This window comes from Macrosteles quadrilineatus, unplaced genomic scaffold (assembly GCF_028750875.1).
Source record: "Macrosteles quadrilineatus isolate MER2022 unplaced genomic scaffold, UCM_ALF_1.0 Scaffold_2__2_contigs__length_208266976, whole genome shotgun sequence".
In the NCBI taxonomy this organism is placed as follows: domain Eukaryota; kingdom Metazoa; phylum Arthropoda; class Insecta; order Hemiptera; family Cicadellidae; genus Macrosteles; species Macrosteles quadrilineatus.
In genome coordinates this window covers 167,515,637-167,533,687 of record NW_026542595.1, presented here as the reverse complement: position 1 = coordinate 167,533,687, position 18,051 = coordinate 167,515,637, and the positions used below count along the sequence as shown (strand labels likewise).

At 33.7% G+C, this 18,051-nt stretch overlaps 2 protein-coding genes across 2 annotated transcripts in view; one reads left to right on the top strand and one right to left on the bottom strand.

The window, feature by feature from the left end:
* Positions 1-6,406, top strand: part of LOC128986500 (uncharacterized) — a 49,462-nt gene extending 43,056 nt beyond the window's left edge. Inside the window, exons 9-12 of the mRNA XM_054406901.1 lie at positions 1,863-1,927; positions 3,559-3,732; positions 5,503-5,610; positions 6,214-6,406. Of these exons, the coding sequence (XP_054262876.1) occupies positions 1,863-1,927; positions 3,559-3,732; positions 5,503-5,610; positions 6,214-6,339 (473 nt within the window). The 3' untranslated portion in view covers positions 6,340-6,406. The remainder of the gene's footprint in view (positions 1-1,862; positions 1,928-3,558; positions 3,733-5,502; positions 5,611-6,213) is intronic.
* LOC128985864 (four and a half LIM domains protein 2) overlaps positions 1-18,051 on the bottom strand; it is a 316,238-nt gene that overhangs the window by 280,010 nt on the left and 18,177 nt on the right. Inside the window, exon 2 of the mRNA XM_054405812.1 lies at positions 17,336-17,421. Within this exon, the coding sequence (XP_054261787.1) occupies positions 17,336-17,421 (86 nt within the window). The remainder of the gene's footprint in view (positions 1-17,335; positions 17,422-18,051) is intronic.

The window sequence follows — 18,051 nt, the reverse complement described above, 5'->3', positions numbered from 1 at the left end:
GCGATCTCTTCGGGGCATCTTAGAAAAATTACAAATACTAATGAAACATACAATGAAACCACAAAATTCTAACGTAAGTAATTTCTTCTTTACATTTTAAACAAATAGCATTACAATATTTTACTTGAATTCCCTAAAACATCAATTTAATGGAATGGTTTAAAACATAAAAATATTAAACATAATATGAAAACACAAAATCCTCTCACAACACAAAATCTAACGTAAGTCATTCTCTTCTTTACATTTTATATTAATAACACTAGCAGAGTACCCGTCCTTCGTACAGGATTGGCATATAAGTATAAAATACTTAGTACGGTTATACTCAAGCTTTGCGTTTGCAATGGGGGAGGACACAGTATGATAAAATTTACTTCTTTAAATTTACGGTACCTATACTATAGTATTACACATCTACCATAGCCGTAATGTTCTACCACTTCACCCAAACAAAAGAAAAAAATAAATTATTTAGATTCACAAAATATCACAAATTATTCGTGAAATTAAAAACATAAACATAACTGTAAACCATCCTACTTTGACAGTTCTCATTGCGTATCACAATTTTTTGTTGCTGTTTAGTTCAAATTACCTGTTTTCATAAATGCAAAAAAATAGTGCTGCACCCTGTTGGTAAATCTTATAACTTTTAATGCTTTTGCATATCATAGAACCAACCTTTTTAGTTGAAACAGCTGACTAAATTCTTTAATTCCATTTAAATATGAGTACTCATAAGGTTTTAAAGGTTAACATGGGAAACTCTAGAGCCACTGGGGCGGAGTCCGAAAGGATTTTTCAGATAAGATTATGCCTATATGTTCGGGAATCGGGAATGTGAGCTATCACCATGCCAAATTTCAGCCCAATCCGTCCAGTAATTAATGCGTGATTGAACTTCAAACAAACAAATAAACAAACAAACACACAAAATTTCACATTTATAATATTAGTAAGATTACAGAATTTCACTTTCATTCACTGAAACACCGCCAACTACTACAGATAACCCCATTTTAATGGATATAAACAAAATTGTATCATGGCCATATGTCTTGATGTAAACACTTTTTAAAAACTTTAAAAAGTTCAGGTGATTGACAACAGAATTCAGCACAAACTGTGGCATTTTAAAAGCCTATAGGACGAAGAACTTTCACGGGATATCATCCAAACCCGCGAAAAGCACATCAAGAGGATAAGTGAATTGATCCCAAATATGCCTATAAAAATAAATATTTAGGGTTCAATTTGCTGCACACACAAATATAAAAAAAACTTTACGCCACACTACATTATTTTGACGAACTTCCCACGCAAGGATTTAGTCCAGAAAACAGCTGTTTGCCGCCAGCTTATTATTATTCATTAATCAGCGCATTATTCAAATGGGGTTTCATTGCGTACTACTGTGCTGCAATGAGTTTTGCCGGACACCAATCAGCTGATTATACTGTATTTAGGTGGCAGTGAGTGGTTATAAACAAAAACATAACCTCTCTTAGAGGTTATGACTAGTGATTTTTAGTCCTTTAGTTGGTGGAAATATATAAGGATTTGTACGGATTTAGTAGTATGGCGTAAACTATCGTACGTAACTCGTCCAAAATGTGTGTACCGGACTCGTATGGTAATCCCGTACTCGACTTCGTCTCGCACGGGAACGACCACACTCGTCCGGTAAACATTAATTTTCAGGACTAGTAACGTAATATACTATTTAATAATATAGATAAGCAAAATAAAATATTCAAGAACCTCCTACGGTCCTAGGGTGCTAGGGTGGCCTAGGTCTCCCTTGGCGATCGAGGCCGTACGTCCCCGCGTGGTCAGCCAATGATGTAACATTGTAACAGAAGGCAGCCGATATAAAAGCACAGTTCTCCTTGGCTCCATACACTTCAACATGATCTCCTTCCAGGTGAGCTGACTCCCATTAGTTATTTTAGCATATTTTTCCTTAGAGTTTTACTTCCAAATACGATTACTATTGTTCGTATGAATTTTCCAGGTGCGTTGGCTCCTATTAGTCATTTTAGCATATTTTCCTTAGAGCTGTTTACTTCCAAATACGATTACTATTGTTCGTATGAATTAAAGATAAATCTTTATTTTTTACCAGAGATGTAGTAGAAGTAGTCTATGGTGAATTTAAACAATAAATTTTAAATTATACATAGTTGTTTAATTTAATCTTGTAGAGTAAACTAAAATTATGTGTGCTCTTTATACTATACATGAACTTATATCTATGTTTACATAAAAAAATGTAAATATAGACATGTAAGTGTATAGGCTACACTATGTTTTTCAGATATAACAAACCGATAAAACTGATTGAGAAATAATATAATTTTATTAATAGGAAATATTTAAATTTGTTGTAGTTTTAAAACTAGAAAAACTGTAGGCCTAGGCTCGCCCCCGATACTGAAATGAAAACTACGATAAACTTAAAGACTTGAATAATTAAAGTCACACTTTGACACTAGAGTATTTTAACTAACAAACAATACACTATGTAAAGTAAAAACAGCAACTCATAAATTGCTTGAAAATTTTTACTGCAATAGCTATTGTTCTGAAATCAATGTAACTTATGTACAGTATTTATATACTTCATTTGGAAAAATATAAACAATTAAATAAAAAATGGTATACCACTAACTGATTTAAATAACTAAATAACACTTTCGTAACAAACATTAACCAAAGTTAGTTTTATTCAAGTTTTAATTTTGATGAGGTACTAACGGTTAAATGTATCAATTTATAGACCATTATGTGTACGTTAAACTATAATTATTCATAGACCACCAGTAGGCGACAAATACAATAGTGTGTTTTGTTTGTACGTTCCTGTCGTCTAAAGAACCAAATAAATTATTTAAGTAAATGGTTTCAAATACAATGATTTCTAGAACGAGAAAAAAGTGTTATTACAATTTAACCTGGACTACTCTTTAGTGTTACAACAATATTTAAATGTAATTTTAATTCCTAGTTTCCTAAATATTACTTTGTTTTATATTTGATTTGAAACCACCCCCGAAGCACTTTAATAAGGCTACTACCGTTTAAAAAAAGTATACGGTATTTAATATTTTACACCACTTTGACATAGTAATGGCCTGTCCAGTTCTATTTTACAAATATTGTACTGTACCAAAAACTAATTTCAAATATGATAAACGGAAAATTTTTACTAAATTTCTCTTAAACAGGATCCCAAAATTAAAATAGCTTCGACATTTCCTTCAAATCAAACTTATCCTTTGAAAGAAGAATCGTATATAAGTTCTTCAAGGGGTTGATTCAGAATCTTTGGGCCAAAAATCCCTTCAGTTTAATATTATAGTGCCTTTATCACCGCATGTTGACCATCCTTTTTTAAACTGTAGAAACTACCTTACTTTAAACTCTATCCATAAAGAAAATCATTCAACATTGGTTGAAAATTTAGGACTGATTTTATATAGTTTGAAAAATGATCTTTCAAATAATTCGTGGTAGTACAATTTACTATGTAAATTTGCCAACTTATGTTCTCAGACCTGCCTGTCCCTTGCCCTGGCCCTGGTTGCCTCAGCCTCAGCCCAATACTACGGCGGTCATGGTGGTGGCTATGGTGCCGTCTCCAGCTATGGGGGTCATGGGGGTCACGGGAGTTATGGGGGTGGCTATGGTGGACACGGAGGCTACGACCACGGACATGTAGACTATTATGTGAGTATTATGTGAAACTTGTTCAGCTCAATGTGTTAGTTTATATCATTGTTGTTAAAGAAATTATATTTTTAAATTCCTTGAACAGTATTTAAGTTGATTAGTTTCAGTATGGGTTATTGCTAGATATATGAGTAGGAAGTAACAATCAAAAGGTTTCCACTTCGAGCCTGGAAAAGTCAAAAACCTTTTAGTTTAAAAACTGGACTAAGATTTGCTTAGTTGAGCGCTTATCATAATTTTACATTCATTCTATACACACCATTCATTTTTTGGGTTACAATACGCCCAGATTCGCACCCCATCTTAATTGGTAGTATTATAATTATAAATTATATTTAGTAAAATTTAAGTACCCAGTAACCCATCCATAACATTTCCAATACATAATCCATTCAGAAAAAGTCTAATGTTTTTTTTGTTTGAATTAATCTAGTTATTGTTTACTTATATTGATACTAAATAAATCAGAATCATTTAGACATGAACAATAGTTATTTGTGTAACTAGTGGTGAAAGTGGCACTTTGCTGCACACGAGAGCAATGTTTACGCACGAGCCGCAGGCGAGTGCGGAATGATCTCGAGTGCAGCAAAGGCCTTTTTCACTCGTGTTACACATTATATTTTTCCTACAGACACTATAAAGCATATAAATAATTAGTCTTTCAAACACTATACAACACGTTTTTAGGTTTAGCTGGCAACCAAATAGTGCCCTAGAGAAAGTAGTACCCGCGGTCCGTATCACTCCGCTATTTTTCCTCGGCAAGAAATATGCTCCGCGTTTTGAGAATATAGTTCCGTATGTTTTTGTAATTTGAAGTGGTTTCCGCGCCTTAAAAAAATGGTTTAAAGGTATTTTCTTGTTTGTTAAGATCGTAGGAATATTTTAAAAACGTTTAAAAGAAAAGTCCAGAAAGTTCAGAAATACCGTAACTATAAACACGAAAGGACAGGTTAAATCGTAGTTATAATAGTCAATCAGCTGCTCATAGTATTATTATTTTTAAAGTGTTGCCAACCTATTTCCAAGCGTACACGGATTACGTGCATAATAGAACCACGCTATTTTGTGTTGTTTCGTTGGAATCCTGATGTGCGGCAAAGTATAAACCGTACGGCAAAGTATAAACCGTACGGCAAAGTATAAATATGCAGCAATTAGCAGCTTTCTGTACTATAAACAGTACAAGGAAGCCAACTTTGTCAGGTGACTGTAGGAAAACAATATTTCAATTGTAGAAAAATTACTCTCATTATTAACGTTTTTTGTGTGACGATGAGTAGGAATTTAAATATGACAAGTTCTTGTGGGTTCATTTTTGGCAATAAAACAATTGGAATAGATAATGTAGGCAATCAATTGTGTGCCCATTCAATGAGCGCATTTTTAAAATCTATAATCTGTGGAAAACTCTGTTTTTACTGTTGTATGTAATGGTTTTAAGCAACATTTTGTGAGGCTTTGTAGTTGTTGTGGCAACACTAAGATCGCGTCCTCGGACTACATAGATAAAACCAATCATGTATTTATCAACATTTTATATTTTCCCCAATTTATCTCGTTTGCCGTCTTAAATTGCACCACCTCTAACAGTTGTTTCGGTCATAAAGTTCCCGGTAATGATTGATTTTTTTCATCTTGTGATGTTAATATCTTTCGCATCTGAAGACGGGGTCAGGTTTCAGATCCCGAAACGTCGTGAAATTTCTATTGATGGAGTATGTCTCAAATAACCAACACAACACTAATAACATGTTTTTCCAGGCCTATCCCAAGTACGGGTTCGAGTACGACGTCCACGACCCTCACACTGGCGACTACAAGAGTCAACATGAGACCAGGGATGGTGACGTGGTCAAGGGATTCTACAAGGTGAAGTCATAGATCCGTTGCTTTTCTTATCAATTTTATAATTAACTTGTAATCAAATTAACTATTGGTATTAGGTCTAATTGAGTTGAAATAACGTCAAGTTTGAATTTTGAATTCGAGTTTGGTGTTTAAAATTTAACTCTTCAACATCTAGAGCTTTGACTGCTCATTGACCATGGTAATTATTCATAAAAGCATACAACTTATGGGCACAACTAGAACTACGTTCCTTGGTACTAGAGGGATTTTCAGTTATTGTGATATTCAGTCAAGTAGGGTGAATAATATGTTCTCTAACATTTCTTAGTAATATTTTTTGGTAGCACGTAAAATGATCATACCTTAGTGGTCTAGATTTAATTTCCTAGAAAGTTTAATTGTGTATTGTTAGATTTTCAACAAAAGTATTCCGGTTCATACCCAATTATTTTGCCTTGCTTCAGAAATTTTGTGCAATAGCCTATGTGCTCAGAAATTGGGTAGACACAAGTTGTTGAATTCATGCTCACAAATACTACTCATCACTTACAGCCACTTATACCTGTATATATTTAGGACAACCTTATGACGTTATGAAGCATTTGATCATTTGTATTTCTCTAGGTCGCCGAGCCCGACGGCACTCTGAGGGAAGTTCACTACACGTCAGACAAGCACAACGGGTTCAATGCCGTAGTCAAGAAGACTGGCCACGCACACCACCCCTCACACTATGGCCACCACTACTAGCGCTACTGAGACAGACACGCCGATATTACTGTAATATTTATCTTGTAAATATATTTTTGTACGTATGTAAAAAGTGCTTTGATTGCTAAGTATCCTAGAATGTCTGCTATTAAGCTTTGGGGTAAAAAATGTCAGCAATCCATGTAAAAAATCAGTGATATGGTGTAAAACTCTTAATTATATATTTAGTTTCTACAGAAGTGTCATTTTTAATGAAGAAACAAACGTTTTAAGATATGACCATATACAAATAGGATATTTATCCTATTTGTCTACGATATAACTGTTCAAACCCTAAAAATAGCTAAAGTATCTTCATTTCTCACATGAATGGCCTTAATTTGTTCCATAGGTAGCGGTTTTGCTTATTGGCAGGGGTTACACACATATTACTCCTTAAAATTTACGAAAAAAACGTTACGCACTATGGGAGTTTTATATTTTTATTATTTATTACTTATCAAACCGAAGTATTTTAGGCTATATACTTTATAAAAACCTGTTTAATTAGGGAATGTTGCTGAAAGTCAACAGTCCCGGAAGATCAAATAATTTATACCTGTGCCGCTAGGTCAAAAACTACAATGTTTGCAGTGTCTGTAGATCAAAATTCCCAGTAAGTCAAATAGTACAGTCCGAGCTAAAAACGTGGTCTATGATAAAGCAATTGACTTATTGGGAATTTGACCTAATGCAACAGCAGTTTTAATATGGGAATGTTGCTGAAAGTCAACAGTCCCGGAAGATCAAATAATTTATACCTGTGCCGCTAGGTCAAAAACTACAATGTTTGCAGTGTCTGTAGATCAAAATTCCCAGTAAGTCAAATAGTACAGCCCGAGCTAAAAACGTGGTCTATGATAAAGCAATTGACTTATTGGGAATTTGACCTAATGCAACAGCAGTTTTAATATAAAGAAATACGGTAAAATACAAGTTCAGTTTCGCTGAGTCAAAAGTGCCGGAAGATCAAAAGCAATAAAAGTGAACGTCGATTCAGTATAAAGTAGACCTCCTGCAACGCTTACTACACCAACAAAACTCGCTTTTAGTTACTTCGTGTTTTGTCATAATTAGAATAAAGCTAAAATTATCATATTTGGTACATAGCTTATCTATTAATGCTTCTTGCCAACTGTTTGGTCAACACTGTAAATAGGTATAGTTTATGTAATAAAAAGCCTTTCGTCAAAATTTGTGGCATGAAATACATGCAAGGGCGATTTGAAAATTTCTGGTTATTATATACGTTTGTAAAAGGAGATCCATTTAATTTTAGAACTATTTTATGAGTTATAATGTAGTCTACACATAAACTGTGTAAACGTATTACGCCTCGGAAGGGTTGAAACCTGTCCAAACTATCATATATATTATTAAAACGTAAATGGGGTTTTTTCACATTCTGAATCAACCAGTCGACGGATTTTTATTATTTTTGTGTTGAAAGAAAGATAATTTTGAGAACCAGGGAATGTCAAAGCCATAATTATAATTAAGGGTACCAGTTTTTTTAGAAATTAAGTTTTAATTTTTTTAAAGTCTAGCAGCCGACGCTAACCTTCTAAGCTAGCTTTTAGTTCAATATAATTTGCTTAACATAACAGCTGTAAACATTCAGCATATGTGACACAAATTTAAAGACATATTTAGAGTTGACTTATTTATACTATGTGTAATGCTGACCATTGATACATTCAATTCTTAGGTATGAGGATGGCAGATTAATTAAATATGCATAGTAAACTAGTAGGATGTTCAAATTAATTTTTAAAGGAATCTTTGTAATCATTGATTTGTTTTAGTCCCATATAATTTGTTTTAACCAACAGCTGGTTGAATGTAATATTGTTCTATATAACTATTAGGTTTTTGGTGAATTTTCCATATAGGGAATAAGCTACTAAACACCTGGACCCGGGACCGATTTAATTTTTAGTTTTGAGGTCCCTAGAGGCCAAAAACACCATCCGTTCAAATTCATATATACAGGGTGATCGACTCAAGGAGGCCACCATTGGGAAATCGGAAACGGTAAGAATTAGAGAAACCTTTAAATGGGGGACATTCCTTTATTTTTTGTGGCAGTTAAAAATATGATTTTAGTTTTTAGCGAATTTCCCATATAGGGAATAAGCTATTACCGTAGAACTCATGGTAAGACCTGGACCCGGGACCAATTTTTTTTTTTCGTTTTGAGGTCCCTAGAGGCCAAAAATACCATCCGTTCAAATTCATATATATATATATATTTATATATATATATATACTTATATATATATATATATATTTATTTATATATATATATTTATTTATATATGTGTCCGTTAGCGCGATAACTCGAGCAAAAATTATCCGATTTCGATGAAATTTGGTACAAACGTGTAAACCTACGTTTATTCGAACGAGTTCGCGAACCAGCATGATCGGACCATGGGAACGGGGGTTTATGGGGGCTTTTATGGGGTAAAAATGGGGTTTTCCCATTTTTGACCCAAAAAACATAAAATTTTGCAATTTCTTTATAAACTATTTTGTAGAGCTTAAAAAAACAAGTAATTTAGTATATTGAAGCGTTATAATGCGCCTAATGATTACGGAGAAAATTCCAAACAAATTTAAATTTAAAATTCCCATGTTATTCTTATGGAGAATAAGTAAACTGTTGTAGTTTGCTTGTTTATTAACATATTTTGCCCAAATTTGGAAAATGTTTTTATTTCTTACTAACTATTAACATTTTACATAAAAAAAACACTTTTACCCCCCCCCCCTGTTGCAGCAAACCTAAGTATGTGTTAAACTGATTCTATTAAATAGGGAATAAATGCGATATTTTTAAGGAGACATTTTAGTGTAAATCCAATCAGGCAAATGGAAATTCGCTTAGTCTGCAGGTTTGCTGCGGCGGGGGTATTTTATCATGTTTTCGGATAGAATATGCAATTTAAAAACTTTTTTATCCTAGACATTTTTTCGATAAACCCACTCGTTTAGGAGTACAGCCTATGGAAAAATGACTTCCGGTGTACATTTTACATCATGTAGCTCCTAAACGAGTAAGTTTAGAGCAAAATTGCAGAAAGTAAATTCGTCTTAGAATTGCATCTACATTCCTTAAAGACTATAAAATACAAAGTTTTCCACTTTTCAAGTTTGCCGCCATTTTTAAAATAATATAATTCATATTTTTAATGAATTTTATGGTCTTTTGTGGAATGTGGATGCAATTGTAAGACTTTTTTACTCTTCGCATTTTTGCTATAAACTTACTTGTTTCGGAGTTACATGATGTAAAATGTACACCGGAAGTCATTTTTCCATAGGCTGTAACTCCTAAACGAGTGGGTTTATCGAAAAAATGTCAAGGATAAAAAAGTTTTTAAATTGCCTATTCTATCCGAAAACATGATAAAATATAGGGTGTCAAATAAGAAATTTCAAATTTGGCCGCCATTTTGGAAAATGGCGGCTGAGTAAAAAAAAGAAACTAAAATCATATTTTTAACTGCCACAAAAAATAAAGGAATGTCCCCCATTTTAAGTTTTCTCTAATTCTTACCGTTTCCGATATCCCAATGGTGGCTTCCTTGAGTTGATCACCTGTATAGCCTATATTTATTTATTTATATATTTTCCCCGGGGGGAACCCCATTACCCCCCTCCTTTTTGGGGGGTATTCCATACCCCCCAGGCCCCCGGTGACCCCCCCAAAATATATGTCTAGGACCGCCCTTGTCTTCTTTACCTATAAAACACATGGGATACAGCCTTTCTTCACTGATCACGTAATGCGTGATTTTCTATAAAGTCTTGGAAAAATAAAAGGTAAAATAGATAGAATACAGGTGTACTGTATGTGGTTTACACACAATGATATAAGCAACGGTTCTTGCAATTTATTGCTTATTGTTTTTTAGAGTTGTTTTCGGACTTACTCTGTTTTCGGACTTACTCACACTCGTATAAGGTTGTCCACAGCTGTTAATTAATAGTCCATACAGTCAACTAATAGCAACAGAGGTCAAGTTTGGTATCAAGTTAAAGGTTTTATTCATAAAAATACATTGCCGCAAACCCAAACTCAAACGATGATGATGATGATGATAATCATGTTAATGATGTATCTAAAACGTATCGTTTGAAATTAAACAGCTGAAAATAAGTGAAATAGAAAAGGTTTTTGTTAAATCCATCAAAGTAAGTACTAATGCACTTGTGATCCCTCCCCCTTCGGTTTCATGTATTCCTCTCAATCAGTTCAAACCTAGGAGGATTAAACTATAATGTTAATTAATGTTAAATCCTCCTAGGTTCAAACCTGAAACACCCAGATCGAAACTCACCTGTCGTTATTTTAACATCGCCATATTTTTTTACTATATTTTTCAAAATAGAAAGATTGTATTGATTTACTTTGGATTTTAAAAATGTGAACGTTTTATTTTATTAAAGATTTATATGGTGATACGTAAATATTGTGGTGTAGTAAAGTATATTATATTGTAGTTAAGTGTTAAATTTTGAAATTTTAAGGTTAATAGAGATGAATCTTTTTTAATAACATGGGTCTCTCCTACCTTAACATACATACCAAGTTTCATTAACATCGGTTGGAAAAGTGTAAAGATAAATATTTGTATGTAAAAAATACAAAATGGCGGATACCTGGTTAACGAAACGATTTTGGAAAAAATGTTACGGTATCCTTCATTTTCTGTTTATTTTGACCCAAGGAATTACTAGGTAAAATATCTCCCCGCTTATTTTTAACACCCTGTTTATGATGTATTCTTATTAATATAAGTGAAAAGTGTAAGCTGGTAATACAGAAAGATGTTTTATAAATAATATGAATGAACTGGTGATTTGTATATTCATATTTTTCTTGTCCTTAGAAGTGTAAATTAAAAGTCCACTCAGCAGTCCCATCGTACGATGTAGTTCTTTCCATGCGTTGCGAAATGCTAAATTTGCCGTCCTCTTCAACCCAAGTTATCTATTGAACAACTGATTGTAAAAAATTTAAAAAATATATATTTTACGCATCACACTTTTAGCTACAACTTTGCCACAGACAAAACTTCTCTAACCCAAAAACAAAAAAAAATCTCGCATGCTAACTTTTTCATGTTAGAAATCACGATTTAAAACTATTTCACCATACATTTTTCAATTTTTATTAATTAGATCGGTAAATAGTTTAAAGTTCCAACAAAATAGTCATCGAGTAGGACTAACCAAGAAGCTCTGTGCCAAATTTCAAAATTTTAGCACAACTTTAAGTACACCAAAACACGAAATTATTGAAGTCATGCGTCGAGAGGACTATCGTTGTTTTTAACAGATCATACTTTTGACCTTCCGGCACTGTTGACTCAGCGAAACTAAACTTATATTTTATCTTATTTCGTTATATTAAAACTGCTGTTGCATTAGGTCAAATTCCCAATAAGTCAATTGCTTTAACATAGACTACGTTTTTAGCCCGGACTGTACTATTTGACTTACTGGGATTTTTGATCTACAGACACTGCAAACATTGTAGTTTTTGACCTAGCGGCACAGGTATAAATTATTTGACCTTCCGGGACTGTTGACTTTCTGCAACGCGTCCTTTCATTATCAAATTATCAATGTTATTTGGACAAACCAACAAACACAAAAAAAGAATCACAAACAACAAATAAACTAATCCAAATGTGATAATTTTAAAACTAACATAAACTTTAAAGTTTTTAAGTTACGGATGGTTACGGCTTATGGATTTCCATGATGGTTATTAACAACGAAAATTGAAACAAAGAATCTCAGCATATGTCCATAAACCATCAAATTAAATACAGTACAAAGGAAAACGTTGAGGCAAATACAACTGATAAAAGAATGCACAGAATGTATCATGGGTCATTTGGAAACTACCACTGATGAAAATAGAAACAGTATTTTACTGATTTTATTTGCTAATCTAAATTAGAACTGAACGAATAATATAAATCAGCTGTTTTAACTTACACGCAAACTAGCCAGTCAATGTTTATCAAAGGCCATGTATAAGCTATTAGAAACACGTCGTTTTACCATCAACTGAAGATCATTTATACACATAAGAAATTAAATTGATAAAAAATGTGGATGGAAATTATAACTATTTCAACCAGTTGACTAGCTAAAATTCAATCATTTTTTATGGGCCATTAATAAACCGATGGATTTATTATTGACCTTAGAGCAAGTAGACTTCTCATTCATTGTAAGTTGGTTCTGATGCTTGTTTCTGTTGGAAACTGTTGAGTGCGTCAATTTCGAGTAAATTGACCAAATATTTTGTTAGCAAATCATAATATTCATCTAAGTAAAATGGGAAATAAAATAAACAATTTAAGCCAATTATATAACTAATTATTAAAATATAAATTTGATGGTTGTCTAAATAGGCTATTAGAAACATGAGGGTTTACCAATTTTACATTATACATAAAAATTGCCGAGAACATTAAACGACAAAATAATGGGAATTGTAACAAACTAAATTTGAGTCTAAAGGAAGTGGTATGGAAGATATAAATATATGGATTATTATCGTATGGTAGTAAAGTATGCACTTTAGATCAGGCGATCCTGGAAATGAGAATGAGCCGTTTTCGATAGCAATAGTAACAAACAAGCATAGTGAAGTACATGGTCAGTTTAGCAAAAGGAGATGGAAAGACTCAAGAAGATTGCTTGTGGCGTCAGATTTAGAATTAATTAGATTGTCACATAATATAGTATCGTATTGATCATTAAAAGTGTCATTCATTTATGTCATAATTCATTATAAGCCCAGGCACTGCTCCGAAAGGCAAAACTCCGAAAATAGTGCAAGGGAAGCAGTACAACCCTCGTGGTCTCGAGTCATGCCAATCGCATAGCTAAGTCATTGGTGATTGGCAGGTCTTTAACCCGCGACCTCGGGTACCGAAGGCCCGCTCTTTACTAGTAGACCAGTGCACCCCCCATAGTAAAGGTAATATTGCGTACTGGCCCTGATGCCCAGTCAAGCAGATGAAATGCACTTCCCGGCACGTAGACGTGTAAGCTGATGACAGGGCGAGGCTTGGACAGTGAACGTGTCGGACGTGCGTATTGTGACGTACGACAAAAAGTCGCACGTGCCATTCTACATTGATTTGAATGTAAGTTTATGCAACAATTGCAATAACACATCCATTGTTCAATACACGTTTTTCGTGTGAAAGAATTGTTGCAAAAGGAAACCAAATGAGGATTTATCCGACCATTTTAACTGGGAAGCTATCTCTAAAGAATTGACCTAAAACTCAAAAAGTAATTGGATCGAATATGAGGAAAGGCTTTTAAGAGGTTGAAACTGGGTACAGCTGTCCTTCATGATTGGGATTTTAAAAATTACTATGGGAAAAAAGTGTTCTTAGTTAAACAAAACTACACAAGGCATCTCACTGTTTCACTCATACACAGCTTAAATACGCATCGGTCGTGTCAGTCATTGATGCAATGATCATGAAGTGGACAGTTTTCGTTGTACATTATTATCATAGATAAACTAATTCAACCAAGTTACATATTCCTTCATCCATGGTACCACTATCCTCGGAACAACAGAACAATAGTATCGAGGGAATTAGCAAAAGAATTCATGTTCTCTAACATTCAACAATTCCAATCCCTTCTTCATAAAAAAATACATTCAACGATCAGTGTCAGGGTGGATAAAATGCAATTCGTCATATTTGAACTTTACGTATGGTGTTACAAGAATGGTAAATATAGTCAATGATATAAGTTAAAAGTTACAATGTTCAACGGTAAGTAGGCCTACAGTATCGCTAAGGGAATACAATTTTCGAAAACTACTTAGTTGAATCGTTAAAAGAAAAATGTAATGCTTCAAAGGTTAAATTTTTTTGAGTATAATCGTTTTTTTACCTGCAAAGAATATACATTGAATGTTGGGACACTTCTATTTTTGTGTGTAACTAATTCAAATATTTAGGCCTAAGCCAAATATTAAGGCCCAATTAATATTCAATGATCTGTCATGATATATAATGAACCCCTCAACCCCAATACACTGTTATATACTGTATACAAACACACACAAGAAGAAATTGGGCATAAAATGATGACTAGAACAAAAACAACCACAAGAATTACAATAATGGAAAATGGAACTGAAACGAAGTGAGTGTTTAAGTTATTTTCAGTTAATACATTCAAACGTGTAGGCTATATCTAAGCAAAACTTTATTTAAATCAACTTGTCAAAAACAGCCTATCTTGTTTATATTTAGGCCTAAGTCTATCTTGTTTATTTAGGCCTAAGCGGCAGACAGTGTAGTTACGTTACGTTTCAGGGAAGTAGTTCGAAAATACAATTACTTCGTAAATTATTAATTAATCTGAGAAGACTATTACAATTTGCCACGGATAGTAAATCCTATTATTTCAGACCTAATGGTAGTATGGTATAATTGTAATCGTTGCCTATCATTACGTTAAGATTACGTGAAGTATTAGATCACATAGAACTGTACTATAGGGTAATAGCTGTGCGACGTTTTGTTAACTACCAGTTTGGACTCACCTGTTATTATGGAATCCTTTCTTCTCTTTCCCGTATAACGGAAATTGTAGGAAAGAATCCTTAAATATTAGCTTTTTCGTCCTCTTTTTGTTTTCACACTCTTTTAAAATGTAAGGTTTTTTTGTGTGTCCGTTTTCTGGTAAACCCAGAAGGAGTAGATAACGATAAAATGAATCTCTCTAATATCACAGCATGAGCTTTACTTTTGAGTCTTATTACCTGAGGATAAGAAGTGTTTTCTCAATCCATCGTCGTATTTTGTCAAAAGGTTTACATTTTTGTAAAAAAACACAAAACAAATTACTTTTATAAAAGCGTTTGGAAAAATGTTTGTTGTAACAATCTTAAATTGTTAAAAATCAAATTTCTATACACTAAAAACATAACTACATATCAATAATGTTTTTTAAAGTTTTTTGTAATAAAAATATTTTGTATATTATTTAACATACCCACCAATAAACAGTTTGAAAAAGCGTTTCAAACTGACAACCATCTGTTTTCGCCGCACTAGACAGCGTGGCTCAGTTTGGCGGGAAACAATAGATATTTCGATTGGTCAGCTGGACGTCACGTGGTCACGATCAGCTGACTCACAAACACGCCGCTATTGCGTCACGGCCTCTCACCTGCCATTGTTGTGTATACATAGCCATGTTTACTTGCTGTATTGAGGTTATGTTTCCTCGAGTAATTATGATTACACACATTCGAAGTCGTGTCACTTTCATGCTGTAAATGTATGTACAGTGTATATGTAAACCAATTCTTGATCAGCATCGTACGTGTTATTATATTACCTGAAAGTACAAAAACACTTCAAATAACACTTTTAACTAGGGTGGTCTGCCGTTACACTTTAGACGCATAAATGAGCGAAGCATTATTTAAAGATTGTCAATGGCTAAAGCAGCTAACACCCTACAATATGTTCCCATTCAACAGATTCACCGTTTGTTTGCCCGATATTATTTAAGTTCTAAAGGATGACAAATTTATCTGTTAGTTCATACTGTACCTTTGTAGCGAAACTGGCAATCCTGACTATTTGCTTGTACTTTGTAAATGGGCATAGCAGGATGTACTCATGCAATCAACATTTGTTCTACAATCGTCAGGTCAGTTAATTCGTTCGGGACACTTGACATATCCATATTATTTAACGCCGTGAATTTAGTTGCATTTGAACAACAACGTGAACAAATCGGTGATTGGTTTGAAGCTGTTAGTTGTTGGCGATGACAGTTAGTGCAAGTATAAAATTGTAGTGCATTTAATTCATGTTGGAATTGATTAGCTAACTGCCTATCATTATCAGCTTCTTCCGCCACTGCTTCATCTGGTTCTTCTTGTTCACGACGCCACTCTCTTACAATATTTGCATTATTGGTGCGACGACCAATATTACGACGTGGTCTTTGACCCTTGCTCAAAACAAATATAGCAAACTGTTACTTCCATCGATAAACTAACTTTAACCTAGGATGAAAGTAAACATTGAAATGTAAACAAAACAGTTACAAACAATTAACATATGTTTATCTTATTTAAATAAAACGAGATAAACCCATATGTCCTAAACCCAATATCATTTTTCTTCCAACTTACATTAAAATAACAAGCGAAATTGCGTGACCCGTAAAATAAAATCCAGAAGGAAATATTGCAAATATTTTTTACCAAAACATTGTGCTCAGTATTCTTTACCTGTTGGCCAAATTTCATATCAATTGGTCAAGCCATTACATTCTGATGCTCTTACAAAGAAGTTACAAAGTGAGGGAAAGTGAGCTACGCTCGCTCCGCTCAATAATATATTTACACCAATACTGTTTACTCACAAGGCGTTAAATACATATAAAAGATGGTAAGTGGTGATCGATTTCGATTTCCACAGTCATTCGCCAATTGGGTCTTTGATGACTTTAGTGTCCAATCGAAATCGATCACCACTTACCATCTTTTATATGTATTTACCGTCTTGTGAGTAAACAGTTTAAGTGTAAATATATTATTACAAATGTTATTTGACGTATATGTGTACTTTCAAGCCCGATGAGGGAATCCAAAGAATATTTAAATGCAGAAGGGCCTTACAAGGTTGCTAGGAGGTTTTCAATGATGCCAACACGTTTGTAAGTGATGTTCCAAATATTTTGGCTTGCATCTAAGTGAATTACGTAATGAAGAATAGTGAGGACTTACTGTACTAGGTACAGTAACTCTCAAATGCTCGCCGCCCCGTCTGTCTTGCTTGCTGTGTTTATAAATTGTAGGCGCCTACCAGGCTTATGAATTATGGCATATCTGTGAATAAAAATGTGTAGTTTTGTATATTATCTTACATCTATGTTTAATTATATAGATTATTAAAAAGTAACACATTACCTCCAAGAATGCGCGCGAAAACCGTCGCTGCATTTGTCACAGGTTTGACATGGTTGGCCTTCGTCAATCTCGTGCACCACCACCCCCTGAAACCAACAATAGTGTTGTATTGTATTGCTGCAATACAAGCTGATACAGGCTACAATACAGTGCATGGTTTCGCTAAAATACAATAAATTGTGAACAAAATCCGGGTAATGTGTATAGTTTTGACACTTATTTAAGAGGAGTGTCTGTTTCTCTTCACAATCTATATATCTAATTCCGTAAGCCCAACATTTTACAATGAAATTGTGAGCTAACGGGAGGACGTAGAAAGCTGGTAGAGGTCTCATTTTAAAGGTCTGGGCCTGAAATTTTGGGGAAAATTATTAATTTTTCTTAATTATGCACCAAAAGGTTGTTACGGGATAAAATAATTCACATTAAAATAGCATGTGAATATAATTTTATGTCTTTGTATTTAGTGTAAACACAGCTGTGATTATATAAATTGAAAATAATATAACCAAACCTGAATGTGCATTATTGAGTGAAAATTAGATAACAATTTTTTAACAAATAATCTGATACTTCTAAGCTTAATACTTTACAATGTATTGTTCTTTTGCACAGTGATAATGTATAGTGTCGGAAGACTACCACACAGAGGTATTGTTCCTCGAAATGAGAACAACAGACGCCAGATTTGGCACGATGATATTAATGGAAGAAGA